The sequence below is a fragment of the Pleurodeles waltl genome, chromosome 1_2 (assembly GCF_031143425.1).
Source record: "Pleurodeles waltl isolate 20211129_DDA chromosome 1_2, aPleWal1.hap1.20221129, whole genome shotgun sequence".
Lineage (NCBI taxonomy): Eukaryota > Metazoa > Chordata > Amphibia > Caudata > Salamandridae > Pleurodeles > Pleurodeles waltl.
In genome coordinates, this window is record NC_090437.1 from 45,553,051 (window position 1) to 45,575,030 (window position 21,980).

The window sequence follows — 21,980 nt, forward strand, 5'->3', positions numbered from 1 at the left end:
CCATTACTATCAGTGATGCGTCATAAGAAGAGAGAACGTTTATTGATCTTCTTGCAGGTCCAAAACAACACAACCACAAAGAAAAACAAAAGAAGAAACTACAGAACTCTTGGTCTGAGTCTAATTCTACATTTGTTTATGAAACCTAACCACGCATAATCAGGGAGAAATGGGGAACCTGGCTGAAAAGACCAAATATAAGGATAGTTTTAACAAGTTGTAGAGACTGGCTAGAAGGAAAGAAGCTCCAGGATGTAAGCATTCTCAGTGAAATTGAGGAAGTGATGTCATCAAAAAAATTCACTTTGCAGAAGGAGAAAAATGGTTATGCTTCTTGGACAGAAATATGTGGAAACAGCAAGTCTTTGACCTCTGCAAATTGAAGGATGAAGGAAAAAAAGCAACTTACGCCAGACAAGATAGAAACACCTCACAAGCTAAGCAATCTTTGGAGAACATTCAAAGACTTAGCATGAGCATCTAATAAACATAATAGCAAATAGAGAACAGTACTCCAAACAAAGCACCAGTCACGGAAATTAGCTACTTAAACCGGGCCTTACCAGACTAGAACATCAATGAAAAAACTTTCAATGTAACAATAATTACTAGTGAGGTGTCTTTGCAATCAGCAATCTTAAAAAATTGTTATGAGCACTCCAGAACTCCAGTTAAGCTTAAAAAACAAAGAGGTGCTCTACAGCTGCCAAAGAGACTTCCTCACTAATTACTAAGTAATCAGCCATTTAAACACAGTTCACATCCTGATACCTAAATACATTCACACAGTTGAGAAAGCAAACATGCTTGTGATAAGGCATGTGACCCCTTCACTAAATTTCTAATTCTGTTGAATTGTCTCAGGAATTCCGAGGGGTAAAGAGAGACACATGAATGCATTTAAATCAATTTACATTGTAACCCATTTGGCCACACATTGAAATTCGGAGGCAGAATTAAAGTTTAAAAGATTTATTACACATTCAAAGTCAGACTTATGTTTATGAGTCTCACAAACATATCATGCAAGCACAGAATCACCAAAGGAGAGTTAAAGCACTGAATCAGATTAATCAGTGTCCAGGTATCTGAAGGGGAGTTATTTTTCATGGCTCTTTGTCAACACTCCTCGTCCTCGGCAACTCATCTTCCTATACTCTTTCTCTAAGAATAACAATCAGCTCTTCATTAACTAGAAACTCGTGCAGGTCCACTTGCAAATAAAGAAATATAAAACAAGAACAAAATGCCATGTTGAAGGTTAACAACAGAGAAACATTTCAGGTCTTAACTCCAACCAGCTTAACATAGAACTCAATGCACATTCGAATACATGATTATGTGTGCATTATTCATAAGCACAATAAATGAATAACGACTACGAAAATATATCATTTAACTAAGCTATCATAATACCAATACATTTGGATATAAATTGCATACATGTGTACATGTTTCAATAAATGTCATTACAAAGTTTACATATGACTTTCAAAATTTTTACTTATAAGCTCACTTTGATTATATGACTTTTTAGTGCACCATGTTTACATTAATACATTTAAACACACATTATATTTCTTGTTGATTACAATTTCTCATCATTTCTGAAACGCACAATGGCACAGCCAAGATATGCTCTCTCACTTGTATGCTTTTTGGGTTTCCAAAATAGAGTTTCCTCATTGTTCCACAAATAACTCATCCTAAACTTCTCAGGAGTGCGATGAGGGGTGTATATCACATAAAGCAATGAAAACGCAGTTTAAAATAAATAGCTCACAATTGGATACTTTGAAACGGGAAGAGATGTGAGACAGGTTCTCGTGGTGTTGGAGGAAAAGAGGGATTTTGTGCACCGTTAATAGGAAGCAAGGGAACCAATGATAAGCACCCACCAACAGTGTGCTTCTTTTGCGTAGATTGGTAGGAGAAGTGTCCTTGCCCAAAGAGGATTGTCAGCAGGTCCCAACCAAGCCTTTGGTCTATGTAAGTTTATTTTCAGTGTGTTTTCTGCCACTTTGTGAAGTTGTGAAAAACAGGTTGAACCAAAGGACCTAGTGAGTGAGGAGCCGCCTAGATTTTAAACAGATGAGCCTGTTGAGTCTCCAGACATCTGGTGTAACTGGGAGACAAACAAGTGCTTGAAGAAAGCTTGAGGAAGGACCAAAGTCAGGCAAAATCATTTCATCTAATCCCAGCAGCAAAAAGTCTGGTTAGAAAAACTGTATTGTTGATATTATAGAATGAAGACGAGAAACCAGATTCAGTGAAGACTGTGATGTCCATCATTCTTCACAGATCATCCAACTGTTTGTACCATGCTCTGTTAAAAAGTCGGCTTGTGGTTTGCCCGCGATGTCTCTTAACTGTATTAGTTGTTGAATAATAGTGCTATCCATGATTTCCTTTTTATTTGCACTTTTATTTATAAGTAATATAATCAATCTTTGACCAAAATTGTTTTCTTTTCATCAAGAATCTACTCATAGCTAAACATGAAATGATTTATTTTTACAAGATTTTGAAATCGAACTGGATAAGTTGGAATGGGATTGAGATATCTAACAATGATTGTAACTTGTGACCTACGTTTGCAAACATTTTTCTGCAGTATGTGCATTAGCACACTGCTCATGCTCACTAAGGGCTAGATTTAAACTCCTTTTGCGCCAAATTTGCATCATTTTTCTTTACGCAAATCCGATGCAAACTTAACTTTATATTTATGATGTCAAAATATAGGCGTTTGCACCATTTTTTGGATGAGTGAACCTAACATGTGTCAATGAGATGCAAGGTAGATGTCCCCATCCACAAAATGGTGCGATCCCTATAGCCTCATATTAATCCCCCTGTGCTATATTGACGGATGGGTGGGAGGAACGCTAAATAATGGTACTAAGCTTGCCCCAGGAACACCCCTACCCCCATCATAGGGACTCCGGAGGATGGGGGACCCCATCCCAGGTAAGTCCAGGTAAGTATTTTTTTAATATTTTTTTTTTGCCATCTGGGGCCCTAACTTGGGGCCTCCTGCATGGCACAGGGTACAATGGCCATGCCCACTTGTCCCCTGCTGGCCATTGGGGTGGTGGCCATGACTCCTGTCTTTCATAAGACAGGGGTCATGTTTTTGGTGGTTGTGTGCCACGAAATGGCGCTAGTCTGGTTAGAGGCATTTTATTTGCCTCTGACCAGGCTAGCGTAATTTTTTGACGCACAACCCGTTCCTTTCCTACCGCCACCTCCACCCGGCTAGCGTCTTTTTTTTAAGATGCTAGCCCAAGTTTAGTGCTGGCTTGCGCCATTCTATTAATACGGCACCTGACTGGCATTGTAAAATGATGCAAGCCGGCACTATACTTTTTGGTGCAAAACTGCATTCCTGCAGTTTTGCACCAAAAAGTATAAATTCAGGCGTAAATTTGGAATCTTTGACCTAATGGTCTCCAACTGGTGACTCCCCCTTATTTGCATAATTTTCCTTTTCTCATCTCAGTCATCTGTACTTGTACTTTGACCACCTCATCACCTTAATAAAACAGTCAGCATCACAGTAGCTAGGTTTAAGCCTTGAAAACCCCATACACACATACATAAATGTATGCCAGCACTCCTGAAGATAAAAAAATATATTTTAAAAAGTATTATATCACTTCATTCCCAATCACCCTACCAGTGTTCAACCAGCTAAATATTTCACCGCCTACTCACTCCTCTGCAGTCTTGCTTTCATACACTGCACTAAAAGAGACACTGCCTTATAACACGTATTCTGCTTTTACACCTCATTCATGAAACCCTAATCAGGCACTGGTTTCAGATGTCTTAAAAGTTGACAACATGTAGTCATCAAATGGAACCCTTAAAGTATTTTGAAAACAATTCTCAGAGCAGTTTTGGGCAGAACCATGTTTACGGCCTAAATAATTCGTAATTACGCCTGCGAGATAGTCATAAAAGATGCCTAACAGGCATTAATGATTGTATTACTCCACACTTGTAGACCATTAATGGGTACAGATATGCAGTAGGAAACCCCACGCAAGGGGTTGTTGGGCCCGATCAAGCCATAGCATGCCTTGAGAGTTTGTGAACGGCCACAAACTCAAGCGTTTTGGGCATACACACCCCAAAACCTTCTGAAGCCTGGAAAAAGTCCGATTTGCTCAAGGCCTCGACCTTCCCGAGTGGGTAAGGGCTCAGACACCCTCCCAACCAAACTTCGTGGGGTTGTAGGTGAAGAGATTTCTTCACATGAAAATGTTGTTTCTCGAGAGGGAAAACAGAGGAAATGAAGAACATGTGCATTTGAACAGTTGTATTTTGTGTAAAATAAAATTCCTCACTGGGATCAAACCATCTTGGGCAAAATTCATAAAATATTCCAAGTACTATTCCTGGAATTCTGCAAGAGGTGCAGCTTTCCCAAAGTACTACTGGGGGTGTGTAAGGATTGCCAAAACGCATGAATCTACTACACCTGTGTGTAGGAGTATGTTTAAGGAAATCGATTTAAAAGTTTTCTTTATGAGTCACCACCAGGTTGTAACTGGTAATCTTAGGTAGCAAGCCCCTATCCTGGAGAAGTCTGCCACAAAATACTGGAATAGCTGGTGCCCATTTCTGGTAGGTGCAAATTGGTGGTGTTTTTTTTTGCAGCCTGAAAAATTGTGAAGTGCTGATTTGCAAATGTAACTTCCTTGATTGAAACGACCCTTGCTGCGCTTAAACCTCTCTTAACAAGTCTTTGAAAATGTAGTGCACATTACACAGAGTCGGTGATGTTTGTAACTAAAATAATAGCATTTTGATTTCCATTGCATATTTTCTAAACCTTGATACCTAGAAAATTGAAAGCGTGTGTAAATGTAAGAAACCACTGGGTGTCAGTGTTGCACTTTACAAATCTCTATAAATATATCGTTAGATGTAATGTCGCGGAGAATAAAACTAAGCAGATATTGCCATCAAATTAAAAGGTTTCAGTTTTTGAACTCCTTGTGACCACCGTATTTACTGGATCATTCAGAAGGAAGTGTTTTCGTCAAAATTCATCGAACATGCACCTCTAATATTAACTAAATTTTGCATGATTTATGAAAAATACAGGTCAAATGTAGTGCAAAAACATTTGAAAGGACATTAGACGACGGAGTGGCCGGGTACACCGCGTGGCCGGTAGCACGTGGCTCCACCGCGGAGTGTATGCGCATTGTCCATAATAGAGGTCCAAAGTCGGAGAATGCAGAATTGTGTGTGATTTTTTTGGGATACATCCTAGCAGAGCTCTGCACTGAGCTGACACAAGAAGCGTCCCTCAGAAAAATATTTGCTCGTTTAGGTAAAAGTTACATGTGCAAATAACCTTTTTTTCACAAGTGTAAAACGAGTTTTGTAATTCATAGAAGTTGTTTGCGAACTTGCAAAACGGTTTACTCAAATTGACGTGCTTGTATGAGTAAACCTGTACTTGTATGAGAGGAGAATTCGTTTGCGGACTCTGAATATTTGATAACATCCACAAATGTATACATTTGTTTTGTTAATTCAGAAGGTTGGAAATTGGGACCTATGAGACCTGCTGGTGCACATTTACTACTGTATTCTTTTTAAAAACTCACTCAGGGTTTGGCAAGGCAGTTCTTAGCTGGAAGCATCACAAGACTGAAATAAGAAGAGCTGAAAATAATTTGGTGTTGAAAAAAAATAAAATCAGGTTACCTCCGCAGCAGCCAAATTGTACCACGACAAAATGCCTGTTGAATACCTAGGACCTGATTTAAGGAAAGTGACGCTTCACCCAGTGCAGCGTCACTTTCCTTGCGCCCCTTAGCGCGCCACCAACGCCACCATGTGTGGGCCATATCTAAGATACAGCGCACCATGGCTGTAGTTAGGGAAACTAGCGTCAAAATTTGTGACGCTAGTTCGAAGATTTGCAGGACTAGCGTCAAAAATTTTGATGCTAATCCTGCAAAGCCATTGAAGCCCATTGAAAACAATGCTGTGCCTCTCTTTAATGCCTTCTCTCAGGCATAATGTAGTGCAAAGGGTTACAACGTGATAAAGTGGGGTGCAAGAAAAGTGGCTCTTTTTGTAAATCTGGCTCTAAATGCATCGGCTCCAGAGCGACTTCGGAACAGGCACTGCTGTCTGACCCTGCACCGCTGCCTGCACCAAGAGCCGTGGTCCCCAATGAGTAAAACAACAGCAACTGACGCCACAAGCCCGATGCTGCTGCAGCACCTCCGAAGTCCTGCCACAGTGTGAGTCCTGAGTGCTGTGTCCCAGATGTCCGGGGCACACGACTCTGCCGCAACACCTGTGGCCCCATGTAATGATCGCAACACCACAAAGTCGATGTCTCGCATCTTGACCTGCTGAATTTATCAATCCCGCCTGATTGTAAGGAACTAACGCCTTGTCATCAACACCACATCACCTCCCCTGCAACTGTAAGGAACCAACACCTCACCTTGCCTGCCTCGCAGTAAGGAACCAATGCCTCACCTCCCCAATAGTCGTAATGAACGCCTCACCCCGACTCCGTGCAACTTCTTTGCTTCTTCTTCTGTTTCCAAGGTACTGTACCCGGGGGTCCGTGCGACTCCATGACCGGCCCCTACTCCGTTCAGAGTGGCATCTGACTTTTGGGAGAGACTCCCTCAATGACGTCATGATAGCCCTGGTTGGAGCTATTGTGTTTCTAAGCACTTGTTCTGCTTTCCCACTTATCTCCTATCAGAGCTTACAGAACCTCTCTGGAATGCACTTCTGAGTTTAAAGAAGACCTTTATTGTTGTTAATTCTACCCCACCCACAAGTTCCTGAGAGACGAAATTAGTAGATTGGAAGCACACGTTTAAAAGTAGTCGCAGCAATGAAAGCAAAATATATCACAATACTTCTCAGTTGCAATGTACATAGCAAATATATAACATAACTGCAAAGCAAAGCATAAAAGTCAAATTCATCACCGTATGGGCAAGGCGGTAGGGCCTAAAGCTTCCTCTTTCTGGGGTCTGCAAGTTGATGACTCCGGTCAACTGTGAGAAAGAGATTATCTACCCAAACGGGAGACTGGCAACTGACGTCTAGCTCCAGCCTGAAGTCAAGCAGATTCAAATCTAACTCACTGTAGCCCAGAGTCATCCTTAAAAGCAAACTCAGTGTGAGATCCGAACAACCTTGGAGAGTGGCCAGTTCTCCTGAGCAATTCCGCTCTCAGACTGGATTGCGAGGTAAACACAAAATCTACATGCTCTTATCAGCTAAGGTCTAGTGTGAAGAAAACAGCTTGGTCCATCTTGTGGAAAAACACAGCTTGTAAAAACACAGACATCTGTAATGTCTCAACTGCAATGTCTAACCCTACGTTAAAGCCAATAGGCAACCAACCTACATATCAAATGTAATGTCTAATGTCATGTCAAAGCCAATAGGCAGTTAAACTGAATACAGAATGTAATGTCTAATGCCATGTCAAAGCCAATAGGCAGCTAAACTGAATACAGAATGTAATGTCTAATGCCATGTCAAAGCCAATAGGCAGCTAAACTGAATATCAAAAGTAATGTCTAATGTCATGTCAAAGCCAATAGGCAGCTAAACTGAATACAACAAATAATGTGCTACTGGTGAACATTGAGCAACTAATATGCGCAGTGGTGAAACACAAAGTCATTGGTCAAACACAATTAATAGCATCACATTCCACCCTATGACCAATGAATTTTTGTTTCACATACCTCTTATTTCAAACAAAAACAAAAAACATCAACACAAAAAAAACATTTTCAACAAATCAGATTTGAATGATAAAAGCAATCACTGTAGAGCAAGGGAAGTTGATTAACATATTGATCTCATAACCTTTCACATCAGATACATCTACACAGAAAAGACTGAAACTCATATACTCTGATTGGGATAATAGTGTCTCTAAAATAGCAGTTTGATGTAGCATGAGTTCTACTCACGTAAAGGTGCACGGTCCACCTGAAAGGTTTGCTGGAAGGTAAGTGAAAGTCAGAGTTCCACACGAAAAAAAACACAGACAGTTAACTGTTAAGGTTGCTTAGTTCCAGTGGAAGAATGTAATCAAACAAGTTGAACTTGAACTGAAGGCGCCATTTGCGCAAAATGGATCCATGGTGCTTGCACTTTACTCAATCAGGTTCAGGTTGGGGGTTCGGTCCCTTCCCCGACCCCACATGCACACACCCGAAGGGGGACCACACAGCACACTCAGGGACAGTGGCGAAACATGGTAGGATCTGCAAAAAAAAAAAGTATGACTTTTCTTGCAAATAACATTTGTCATCTGAAATGTGCCTTTCCTCTTGCTTTCCCTGTTGTATAATCAGCAGGACGTTTTTGGGGGCCCTTTGTTATAATTTCTGCAGGTTCTGGAGGGTCATCTGGGGCTTCACCCCACACCTCAGCACTGAGGTTTTTATCTGCTGCACCACAGCTTCCCTTTCCTTGCACTGTCAGAAGGGCTGGGGCAGACTCATTCTTTACCAAACCTCCATTCACTGCACTTTTGACAAGTTGGGCCATTCTGTCTCCAATTTGTATGAATGAATCATATTCTATTCTAGTTATCAACATAATTTTGATTTCTCCTTGGTAATCTGCAGCAATCACTCGCCCTAAAACCTGGTCAATTTGCCATATCTGTTCTGGTAACTTTCCTCTCCCCAACTGCTCTGTGACTGTTTGTGGGACAGATCTCTCTTGTGCGTGCTGCACAGTTTTACTCAAATCTAGGGGAATGTGCATCTCTCTAATCTCTGCCCACCTGTAAGCGGCATTTTCTCCCAGCTGTCCACATTTCTGGTGCACCCACTTAGCCATCCCCACTGAGTCAGAATTCTGGGTGTACACTTCAGACTCTGAATTTTTCTCTTCAACATCTGCAGGGGAATTGAACCAGTTATGTACAAGCCATGTGGAAAACCAAACGGCTAAACCATTGGCAATGAACCAAGAATCAGCATAAAAATGACACATCTTACGCAGCTCTTGCTTTAAAATCTGACACACATTGTACAACACTGTTCCTTCTCCTGTGCTAGAAAACAACATTTCAGTCAATGAATCATTAGTCAAACAAACATGCTTTTTATCCTCAGGGGACACGAATTCAAATGGTGCACTCAATTTCACTGGTGACTCTTTTACCTGTGGTACTCCCTGCACCCTCTCCACATCCTGAAAAGGGGCTTGTGGCACCTGTTCATGTAGGGCTGTAGTGACTCTAGCCCTGTCTTGCAGGGGCACTCATTTCTTCCCCTGTTCCTGATTTACGTGTAAATCAGTGTTTCCCTCTTGCACTGCGCAGAAACCTAAAGTCTGAATTATTTCATTTGCCAAATCACAAGCGTGCAGCTGCTTATATTTTTTCCTAGTGACTTTATACCAAAGTGTTAAGATTTCACTCAGATGAGGGCTATATTGTTTCCAAAAATCAAACAAGCTAATGAAACTCGGTGTCTCTTGCTTAGTGCAAACAGTAAGAAACTCTAAAATCTTTCGTTTTACTTGTGCATCTGCCATGTAATAAATTTTTCTTTGCAGAAGCGTCCGTCAATAACATTCTGAGCTCTGTTCTCCGTGTTATCAGTTAAGGAATGCGCTTCAACTGCCAAAAAACCCGGCACACACGGCGGCTCAGACTGGCTCACAGCTGTCTTAACCCCCTCATTACTGGAATGGGAAAAGACAGATTCTTCTAAAACAGCAGTTTTATTGCTTTCAGCATTATCTTGCATTAATGTGTTCTGGCTAATTTGCTCACGTAAATTCTTATTTTCATGTTCTAACTGCCTACATCTCTCCTGCATTTTTCTGTAAGCAGATAAAAGTATCCAAACCCTTCTGTCCAGAACAAAAGGAACATCATTGCTTTCAAAAGGCCCATTTTCTAAATATGCTTTATCACAGCAAGAAAACATGTTTCTCACAGCACCATCAGGCAGTTTAACTTAACATGCATTTTCAAAAATGGTCTGCCGTGCTTCTGAAATTCTCCAAACAACAAAAAACAATTACACTTTTAAATTGTGCACTAAGAAATCTACCAATTTGACTCCCAAAACTGCCGACTAAGCCATAATGTTCTGCTTTCCCACTTATCTCCTATCGGAGCTTACAGAACCTCTCTGGAATGCACTTCTGAGTTTAAAGAAGACCTTTATTGTTGTTAATTCTCCCCCAACCACAAGTTCCTAAGAGACGAAATTAGTAGATTGGAAGCACACGTTTAAAAGTAGTCGCAGCAATGAAAGCAAAATATATCACAGTACTTCTCAGTTGCAATGTACACAGCAAATATATAACATAACTGCAAAGCAAAGCATAAAAGTCAAATTCATCACCGTATGGGCAAGGCGGTAGGGCCTAAAGCTTCATCTTTCTGTGGTCTGCAAGTTGATGACTCCGGTCAACTGCGAGAAAGAGATTATCTACCCAAACGGGAGACTGGCAACTGACGTCTAGCTCCAGCCTGAAGTCAAGCAGATTCGTCTCTCAGGAACTTGTGGGTGGGGGAGAATTAACAACAATAAAGGTCTTCTTTAAACTCAGAAGTGCATTCCAGAGAGGTTCTGTAAGCTCCAATAGGAGATAAGTGGGAAAGCAGAACAGCGCTTCACTGAGATTTGCTATTTAAAAATGGGTGACTTTGCTTGTGTATCTTGGGTTTTTGTCGTTTTGATCTTGTTTTACTCAGATAAATATTTGCTATTTTTCTAAACTGGTGTGGAGTTCTTTTGATAAGCCTGACTACTTGTGCCAAGCTACCGATGGGGTGATAGGGGTTATCTTAGGTGTGTAACTCCCTTACCCTGGCTAGAGTGAGGATCCCTACTTGGACAGGGTGAAAACCACTGCCAACTAGAGACCCCATTTTTAACAGTGTGCCAACAATTTTACTTAAATACATATGGTGATTAGAAATCTAGCAACAAAAATGCATAGCACCACTTATTCATGTGGTTAACCCATGTGCCAGTTTGGCAGAATGCAACAAGACTCAACTTGCCCCCTCCCCTAGAACACGCTCTACTGGGAGTGCTTGAGACACATCTTGAGACAACGCCATGCTGACAGTTACCTACATAACTTATAAAGCATTAAGAAGTTTTTTCCAATGAAGGCCATTGACTGCTGAAGTTGCAACAGCACCAAGTGATTGGTGGACACTGTATTGGGAGAAATATGAAGCATAACATAACCTAGAAAGTGTATCACAAAATAAGATAACATTTTCTTTTGAAGTCTTATATTCAAATAATCATATTTCCCCTTGGACTTGTACATTCATTGGGGTTACTGGTCACTTTCTAGTCTCTGAATCAGGGTACAATATTCTAATCTTGGATACTGTGCTGTTACAAAGCCATTATCTATATGAATCATTTGCCAATCAGAGGTTTCCTCTTAGGAGCTTCTTTTTAATGTCAACATGTCTTAACTATCAAACACTTGAAGCAGTTTGGTTCCTGTCACATCAAATGTAGGCCCAGATTTATGAAAAAGTGGCACATCAGGTGTGATGCTCCACTGTTCTGTGCCCCCCTGCTGGCACCTAACAACACCATGGTTGTGCCGTTTTTAATATACGGCACACCATGGCAGTTTTTAGAAAAATGGGCCCATATTTATACTTTTTTAGCGCTGCATTTGCACCGCTTTTTGATGCAAAAACAGCGCAAATTTACAAAATACAATTGTATTTTGCAAGTTTGTGCCATTTTTGCGTCAAAAAATGATGCAAATGCGGCGCTAAAAAAGTATAAATATGGGCCATAGTGTCAACATTTTTTACGCTATTGTGGCGCTTTGCTACACTGCTTGAAAAATGTTGACGCTAGTGTAGCAAAGTGCAAGGAGGTCCATTGATTTAAATGTGTGAGTCATTTTAACACCTTCTCTGAGCAGGCATTAAAACGAATGAAAAAATGGTGCAGTGAAATCTGTTAAATTTCACCACAACATTTTTCCGAACCTCCTAGCGCTGGAATGCCCCCCTTGCAAACAATATGCCTGGTGCAGGCATAATGTGGCACAAGGGGTTACAAAGTGGCGAAATGCACGCATTGTGCCACTTTGTAAATATGGTGTTGAGAAAATGCCACCTTAACACTATATTTGCATAAAACAAAATTCCTTGATATCAGTTATGTCCAATTCCATGCTTGTGAAACTGTGGACCTTAAAACACTTCTCCAGCACTTAGAGAAATGGTCTGTAGTCTCTGGAATGAACCTACATTGGTGTCAATAATACTTGCTATATTGAAGCCAACAAGTCAAAGTTGGTTCCTCTTTGACATCAGTGAAAACCATTTAATGAAGAGTCCCTCCTCCTATTATTTAACATATACTTGAAACGAGTGGCTTAGCAGATTGCTCTATACAAGTTCCATTTCAAAATGTATACAGATGATATATAAGTACATATATGTATCAACAGTCACAAGGAACACTTCAAAACAAATCACCACCTGCCTTAAACACATTCATGGATGCATGAAGAAAAACTGCCTCTGTCTTCTGGGGTTAAAAACTGAAATCCTGAGAGTGGAATATCACCCTGGTAAGAACATTCCATTCAACTGTGTAGAGGGACGAGTGTGAGAATGGTTCCGTTAAAATCAGTTAAAACGAATGTGGTTTGTCCCTAAACCTTCTTGTGGTCATCATACCACGCCAGAGATCAGTAAAACCCTCATCCATCTGAGGCTACTAAATGGGACACTTTGGCTCATATTTATACTTTTTTGTGCCGCATTTCCTTCATTTTTTTTGTGCAAGTGCGGCGCAAACTTAGCTCCATATTTATATTTTGACGTTAAATCAAATCAAATCATAAACATTTATAAAGCGCGCTACTCACCCGTGCGGGTCTCAAGGCGCTAGGGGGAAGGGGTTACTGCTGCTTGAAGAGCCAGGTCTTGAGTTGTCTCCGGAATGCGGAGTGGTCCTGGGTGGTCCTGAGGTTGGTGGGGAGGGAATTCCATGTCTTGGCTGCCAGGTAGGAGAAGGACCTCCCACCTGCCGTGGTGCGGCGGATGCGAGGGACTGCGGCGAGAGCGAGGTTGGCAGAGCGAAGATGACGGGTGGGTGTGTAGAAACTGAGGCGGCGGTTGAGGTATTCGGGTCCCTTATTGTGGAGGGCTTTGTGTGCGTGGGTGAGGAGTCGGAAGGTGATCCTTTTGTTGACGGGAAGCCAGTGCAGGTGTCTCAGGTGGGCGGAGATGTGGCTGTTGCGGGGTATGTTGAGGATGAGGCGGGCGGAGGCGTTTTGAATTCGTTGCAGACGTTTCTGGAGTTTAGCGGTGGTTCCTGCGTATAGGGTGTTGCCGTAGTCCAGGCGGCTCGTGACGAGGGTGTGGGTCACGGTGTTTCTGGTGTCGGCGGGGATCCAACGGAAGATCTTTCGGAGCATGCGGAGGGTGAGGAAGCAGGAGGATGATACGGCGTTGACTTGTTTGGTCATGGTGAGAAGTGGGTCCAGGATGAAACCGAGATTGCGTGCGTGGTCTGAGGGGGTCGGTGCGATGCCAAGGGCCGTGGGCCACCAGGAGTCGTCCCAGGCGGTCGGGGTGTTTCCGAGGATGAGGACTTATGTTTTGTCTGAGTTCAGTTTCAGACGGCTGAGTTTCATCCAATCTGCGACGTCTTTCATTCCATCTTGCAGGTTGGTCTTGGCGCTGGTGGGGTCCTTGGTGAGGGAAAGTATCAGCTGAGTGTCGTCGGCGTAGGAGGTGATGATGATGCTGTGTTTGCGTACGATGTCGGCGAGGGGGCTCATGTAGACATTGAAGAGAGTCGGGCTGAGCGTGGAGCCTTGTGGGACGCCACAGATGATCTCGGTGGGGTCTGAGCAGAAAGGTGGGAGGTAGACTCTTTGGGAGCGGTTGGGAGCGGTTGGACACGTCTAACGCCATAATATCAGAGTTTGCACCATTTTGTAGATGCGTGAACCTACCTTGCGTCAATGAGATGCAAGGTAGGCGTTCCCATCTAAAAAATTGTGCTATCCCCCTGGTCCCATATTTATCTCCCTGTGCTAAAATGACGCACGGGTAGGAGGAGGGGCCAAATAATGGTGCAAAGCTTGCTTTGCACCATTATTTAATGTGTGGGTCCGACCAGGCTTTAGGGGACCTGTGGACTGATTTCCATGGTCAGACACCATGGAATGGGTCCACAGGTTCCCTCCCCAAGCCTCAGGAACACCCCCACCCCCACGCCCACCAGAGGGACACCAGAGGATGGGGAACCCCCTCCCAGGTAAATATGGTAAGTAGAGGTAAGTATCTTTAAAACCTTTTTAAAATGCATTGTCCCCTGTGCTGGCCATTGGGGTGGTGGGCAGAGTCATGTGGTATGAATGGTTTTGGATCAGAAAATGACACTAGACTAGTTGAAGGCGTTTTTTTGCCTCTAACCAGCCTAACGTAATTTTTTGGTGCAAAACCCCCTTCTCCCATACTGCCACCCCCACCCGGATAATGTAATTTTTTTAACGATAGCCCACTCTTTGCGCCAGCTTGCGCGATTCCATAAAGTTGGCGCCCAGCTGGCGCTCTGGAATGTTGTAATACGGCGCTATACTTTTTGACGCAATACTGCATTTGCACAATTTTGTGTCAAAAGGTATAAATATGACCCTTTTTTTGCTACAGTTGCCACACAGAATTGAGTTAACCAGAGCCCTGCTTGTACTGAGACAGGATTACTTAAATACTGTGCACACATGTCCCAACAAAGGAGGTATTTTTTTTTTTTATTATGCTTTTTTCATCTTGTTCAAACATCAAAAGTAACCAACATGAAGCACAGTTCATGGTATCACACAGTTGTTAAACATTTATACAATTACCATACACATGATATATGATTCTGTTACGACCTTGACAAGAGACCCATGAGTGACAGCGACGGGAGACCATGTCACCCATTAAGGATATGAGTGAGAGTCATGTACTGTAAAGTGAATCCAGCTGGTGCGGGGTAGAGCGCTGCCATGACCATCCAAAAGAGGGTGGCGAATTAAGGGCCAGTGTTTGTCAGTTGCCTCTATGTTTATGGCCAACTGTTACGTCAGTGTGATGTTTATCTGGACCTGGGGGAGGCAGGTCTGCTTTGAGTAGACAGATATGATCGGAAGGGGCCCCCTATATCCTTGGGGCGGGAGCCGGGGGGTAACAGTTCCCGTATTCCCCTAATTGTTCTTGGCAGTAAGTGGCATCCCGCACCCAGGCCACCTTAGTGGGGGACGGGCGTCCACCCCAGTGAATGGCCACTCTTCTTTTGGCCAATAGGAGTAGCATGGCCGTGAGCGCCTATATTTGGTTGCCGCCGGCTCCACGTATCCCAATAGTGCTGTTAGCGGCGTTCTCAGTGGGGTGTGGCCCGTTATGAACAGGATAGTATCAAAAAACGTTTTCCAGAATGACAATACCTGTGGACACGCCCACGCCAGGTGCAGGAAGGAGGCCTGGTCATTGCCACATCTAAGACATGTCGCATGAGCACGCAATCCTATCTTAAAGGGTTGTAGAGGGCTCTTAGAGAGTCGGTGCAGGTATTTAAAATGGATGAGGCATAGTCTGTGGTTAAAGGAGAGGTGAGTGTGTTGGCCACAGCAGTAGTCCCATTGTTCATCTGTTAGTAGAGAGGAGAGGTCTGCATCCCGCACGCGCCCGAGCGTCAAGTGCGGGGCAGCAACCTGTGAGGAGGTCTATAGGCGAGTGATCGGCTGTTTAGGGTCAGTGCCATGAGGATTGTCTCTAGTGGTTGCAGTGTAGGTGGTGCTGCGGGAAAAGTGGGGTGTATATCCCTACATGACGCTTGGAGCTGGTAGTATAGCAAAACATCTAGTGGTGAATGGTGTGCCCCCTCCATCTCGGGCAGTTGTGATATGAAGAGGCCCTCAGGGTATATATGTGCAAAGTAAAAAAGTTTGAGTTTGCTAGCACGCTCCCTGGCCCAGCTCTCCTGCAGGGGTGGAAGCAATGAATTCTCAAGTATAGGTATAGAAGGTGCATATAGTAGGGGCAAACTAGCCTTCCCAAGCCCACTGCACGCAGGCAACCATATCTATTCCGTTCCTGGGTGACTTTTTAGGAATAAACAAAGCCGTCCAGAGGGGGCAATGTGCAGCCTTATCTGCCTCTATTGCTGTATGTGGTTGGTAGGGGGGTTGGGTGTACCCAAAAATTGAGAAAATGTGCTTGTGCGCAATAGGCATGCAGGGACATATCCGGCGCCCCAGACCTCTCCTCGACAGCGGTTGAGTGAGTAGATCCCAAAATGCTCTGGGCTGTTTGCCGGCCCAAACCAGAGAGCACAAATACGTTTTTAAGAGATTGAGGAAGTTGACAGTCAAAGGGAGGGGTATGTTGAGAAACAGATAGAGAAATTTAGGGAGGACCACCATCTTAACCAAAGAGATGAGGCCCATAAGGGATAGCGGGAGGCACGACCAGATCAGAATTCTGTCCTCTAGCCAAATTATTGCTCTGCCATAATTTGCCTGCCACACTGACTCGACCCCACGACTGAGGCAGATGCCCAGGTAACAGACCGGTTCCATCGCCCATTGAAGCGGAAACTCAAGGTGGAAGGGCAGGGTCTCCTCCGTTAGAGGGAGACATATAGATTTTCCCTAGTTTATTTGCACCCCCAAGTGCCTGCTGAAATGAATAATTTCCTCTATCATAGGGGATAACAAAGGAGGTATTTAAACTCTGGAAACTGAAAAAATAAACAGCTACACACTATTTCATTTTGAACAAATCTTTTCACCGCGCACGTCACAGAAAGCACTGCATTGGCTTCCGGTGAAACAGAAAAAAAGTTCTCTGCCCTGTACTCAAAGGCTGTGTGGACCACGAACAAAATAATTCCAATTACTGCTACTGATCTACTGTCTGAAGGGAAATCTGAGATCCAGTAATGTAATCTGTTTGTGCAGGCCAGATTCAGCGAAAGACCATGGCGGGAAGTCAGTTCACGTTGTGAGAGCCCAGCTCAGGAGTGTTCCAAAACTGAAAAGTTACCTGGCCTTGTAAATGTCAAGATACACTTGAAAACAAGTCTAATCTAAGAAGACTTTGCATGCAAACAAGACACCCCTAAGATTATTCTCCCACTACTCTGAAAAAGGACATATGCCCACAACCCATTAATGTTAAGTTTAGATTCTGCTATCAGATAACCTTTACACATTTGACGAAACTTCAGGAAAGTTGTGATGTTGTTGCAGTAGTTGTAAAGTTTGTAGGTACATTTATTAATGTATAGGTCTTGATATGAGTGCAATATTTATCACACCCAGTAAAATAAGATAGCTGGGGTTTGGCACTTACCTAATGTGAAAGATTGTTTCTATTATGTGTTTTCCTTTAAAAACGGAGAATAATATGCAGATTTTGAGTGCTAGACAAAACAGAATACGATTTAATAACTATTTAGCAGATTTTTTCATTTGTAAGATTCTAGTAAGTTTGTATACTGCAATTTATTTGGGGGTGTAAACTTTATTCTGTCCAATAATTACACCATTAAGCAGGTGTTTGTACAGTGATCATAAAAATTGGGGCACTCATAATCAAAGCCATGTTGTGCAGGATTGTATGGACGAGTTCTAAATTAAATCAGCATTAATTTGAATTGCATCAGATACAGTATTGAAGAAATAGATTTTGCCTGAGAAAAAAACTGCAAAATGGGATTTTTGTACTGTTTTATTTTTGCAAAATAAGTGAAATATTCCAAGACATTGTTAATTCGTTCTTTCTGCTAATTCACAAACGAGTTTAAGAGTACTGAAAGTATTGCTACAGTAGTACTCTTTTATATACTCTTACAAGTTTTTTAAATTGGACCCAAAATGTCCAGCTCCCTTTTAGCAAAAATTGAGAGAGATAAGGTCCTTTCTAGTTCTACTAATTGTATATGGACCTTGCTGAATATTCTCATTATGTTTCAATTTTTGATGTTTTGGAACTAATTCACAAAGGCATGTAATAGTGCATAAGAATGTACTAGAGGAGTACTACTTTAGGTACTCCAAAATGACTTTATGAATAGGTACCATGGTGTATTTTTTATTAATGTGTTGAATAATCATAAATTGACGTTTGTCACCATACTTTATGCCCTTATCAAAATCGTTGCAACAAATGATGGCGGCCATGTTTAATGTTGTGTAATCATTTTTGCAAGGGGTTTGATTCCAGGTTGAGGAAGCAACAACCTTCTAATTTCTGCCAAAGAGAACTGTCAATCTGTTTGGACGTTTTTGTATGTGTCTGCTTTGTAAATGTAAGTCACCCGCTGTCCATTTTCCTTCCTTCCTCAGGAACCTGTGAGGGAGAGATGGAATGGACAGCCAATCAAAACACAGAATAATGAAAAGGTTACTACACTCTACTTGTATATCTTTTTTGAAGTATGTAGTCTTTCATGGACTATTGGATATCCTTGACTGCAAGAAGGCAGGGACCTGCAGGATCACATGGAAGGCAACATCACTAGAATCCTGCATGCCCCTGCGCTGTGCCTGTTTAGAAGTGTAAGACAGTTAATAGTATGTGTTTCACTTCACTGTTTTAGGATACTGAGTACAGAACTTGCCATAGTAAGAAATGAAAAACCCTAGCTACATAATTAACAAAATATGCAACTGAAAGCTATACGGCTCTCATGCAAGAGCTGCGGTAATGCTGACTTGGGCGCATGAGGGTGTTTTCTAGCACATCAGTATTACAACTTCTGTGCAGACTTCACACAGACCCAACAGTTCTTTCCAGCGCAAATATCATCACAGAAAGTCTAGCAAAATGTCTGCGTTAAAAAAACTCAGTATTCTGAGTTTTGTAGCAAGTAGTGGAGGAAAACATGTGGTGTTACTGCATTTTCCAACCTGCAGAAGTTGTGATGGGGAGGTAATATTGCACCGATAAAAAACTAAAACACACAGTGTCTGTATTTCGCTAGGTGGTTATTACCACTTAATATTATATTGATCCCTAAAATGGGAGCCTAAACTATAACTACTCTAGAAGTATGTTTGTCCAATGCTTAATAATATATAACATACATGGAATTAAATATATCAAGTTTAAATAAAATAAATGAAGCTAGTGGTAGATCAAATTTAAAGGGCAATATGTGTCATAGATAATATTTCTGTGAACCAATAGTGCAAATCATTGACCTCTTCGAAAAATAGTAAATAGAAAAGGGTCATATAGCTTACACACAGTAGAATAAAGTTGTTGGGATACTAGGAACGAGTGTCTTCCTAGACACCAATTTAGCCTATGGTGAGAAAGTGTTAATTTATAGCAATTGAAAAACAATGAACTAACCACTATCACCTTCAAAAAGTGTGGAGTGGTAACTTGTTATAAAGAATCATACGGTTTCTTCAGTGTCTGCCTTTATTTTCCATCTCCACTTCTCCTCATCAGCTCTTCACACCTTCTTCTCTTCACAGCCTCCTCAACATTCCAGTGTCAACTCCCTAACTGTCAGAAAGTTCCATTCTAAGGAAAGGAAAGAGGACAAGGAACATACTACTTCTATATGTATCTTACTAAACTTTTTACATGAGCAATCTTATTTATATATACATATACATATATGTATATATATATATATATATATATAGAACACCTTATAATATTTATACTACTAGAACTATCTTACTACTAGAACTATAGTACAACACATCTTCCCTTCCACAACATGACAAATGTTACAAGACGTTCATTTATACATATCTTTCCAGTGAATGTTTGCATATAAAATAATTGATGCCATTATCATATACTCAAGTAGTAACTTCATAGTCTTTATGCCAAACAGGAGGTATTATACGTCTGCTATTGGTCCCTTTGCCATATCCTCCATCATCTCGATTCTGCTGAGCTTCCTTACTCCCATCATCTTCATCCGAATTGTCATCACTCTTCTCAAGTGCTGGTGGTTGTTTGGCGATCCTATCCATACTCCAACACTGACCATTTTCCAATATAATCACATTGTTTTTTACTTTAGCAATAACAAAAGGACCCATAAATTTAGTGTGTCTCATATTTAAACTTATTCCCCTTACAGACTTTTTAACATACACTTTATCCCCCTCTTTCCATTGTTGCTGTCTCATCCCATGTTTGATATCATATCTTTTTTTGTAATAATTTTGATGTAACGATACACTAAGCCTGAATTGTGGTGTTATAGGTTCACATTTCTCTCCTCCACCTAGCCATAAAGGAAAGAACTTCATACTCGGTTTCCTGCCCCTTAGAGCTGAAAATGGAGAAATGTTTGTAACTGAATTTGGAGCTGTATGGTACGCCCATAACATGTCTCTGATAGAGTTTTCCACATTTAATTGGTTGACACTAGCTAACTGGATACACTCCTTAATCATACGGTTGGTTCTTTCAATTAGACCATTTGCCCTTGGGCAATACAGAGCTGTAGTGAGGTGGTTTATACTTAGAGGAGCAAGAAAATCCTTCATTTTTGATGAAGTTAATTGAACTCCATTATCGGTGATAAGGCTAGCTTGTATGCCTTCAACAGTAAATACATCTTTGAGGAAATTAATAACAGATTCTGTGGTGATTTGGTTACCCATTTTTATATTTATCCAATCTGAGTAATAATCAATTAACACTAAAGTGTTTGACTACTCTTGTCATGTTGATTGGCCCTATGATATCTAACGCCAATTTAGTCCAAGGCATGTCTGGTATGGCCACCGGAGATATTGGTATTTTGCGAACCAATTTTGTTTTGTCACTGCGCGCACAAATGTTGCAATCTTTAACTTCAGCTTCAATCATCGAGTCCATATTAGGGAACCAAAACATTTCCTTAACGTAATTTGGTAAGACTTCTGCCTAAATGGCCCTCATGAGCCAGTCTGATAATTTTATGTTTCAAACTTGTTGGGGGCATTAGTTTATCATTCCTAAATACACAATTTCCATTTTCATTCATTTTGTATATCTCACCTCCTAATAGTTTTTTAGGGTTTCATCAAGATCCCTCCTAGATTCAGGCCATCCTTCCTTGGCTAACGTTTTTAGTAAGGATAATGGTTCATCCTTTTGACATGCTGAACTCCATTCTTCCTTACTGATTGAAGGTGTAGAAATTAACATCACGGGGTACTCAGAGGTCTCATAGTCCTCTCTTATGTCTAACAGGACTCTCGATAGGATGTCCACAGCAGTGTTTTTATAGCCAGGAAGGTACTCAATTTTAAAACAGAAGCTTTCAAGACCTAAAATCCTCCTTGCGATCCTTGGTGTGCAGTTGTAGGAACTTTTTGTGGAAAATACATAGACTAACGGTTTGTGGTCTGTGCGTATGGTAAATTGTGTACCCCAAAGAAAGAATTTAAAATGGTTTATAGCCCAGAAACAAGCCAGAGCTTCTCTTTCGATGACTGGGTAATTGGACTGCCTTACTTAAAGCCCTTGAAGCAAAGGCCACTATTCTCCCCTTGCCATCGACAATTTGGGATAGGGTTGCTCCCAATCCCAACCTGCTGGCGTCTGTAGTGAGAATAGTCTTCCTTTAATTATTAAAATTACATGGAAAAGGTGCTGCTAATATGGCCTGTTTAATCTTTTGAAATGCAGATTCATGGCATTCTATCCACTTATAAGGGATGTGATTTTTTAGTAACTCTCTGAGATCATATGATATTTCTGAAAAATTATTGACGTATTTTGTCATGTATTCAGCGAGACCCAGGAATGATGTAAGTTCTTCCTTATTCTTGGGTGCCTCCGCCCTTCTAACTGCTTCCACTAGGGAGGTTTTAGGTTTGAACCCATCTTTTGAAATGGTATGCCCTAAATAATCTACAGAGCTTACCCCAATTTGACATTTTTCTTTCTTTAATGTCAGACCAGCAGCTTTTAGTTT

At 41.6% G+C, this 21,980-nt stretch overlaps 1 protein-coding gene across 5 annotated transcripts in view; it reads left to right on the top strand.

The window, feature by feature from the left end:
- The window catches only part of MAPK10 (mitogen-activated protein kinase 10), a 794,060-nt gene that overhangs the window by 687,597 nt on the left and 84,483 nt on the right, over window positions 1–21,980 (top strand). For 4 of the 5 annotated variants that reach the window (XM_069236167.1, XM_069236175.1, XM_069236153.1 and 1 more), the window contains one exon: window positions 18,388–18,444. The exons of the other annotated variant lie outside the window; for it this stretch is intronic. In XM_069236167.1, coding sequence (XP_069092268.1) covers window positions 18,388–18,444 — 57 coding nt within the window. The remainder of the gene's footprint in view (window positions 1–18,387; window positions 18,445–21,980) is intronic. 5 annotated transcript variants of the gene reach the window in all.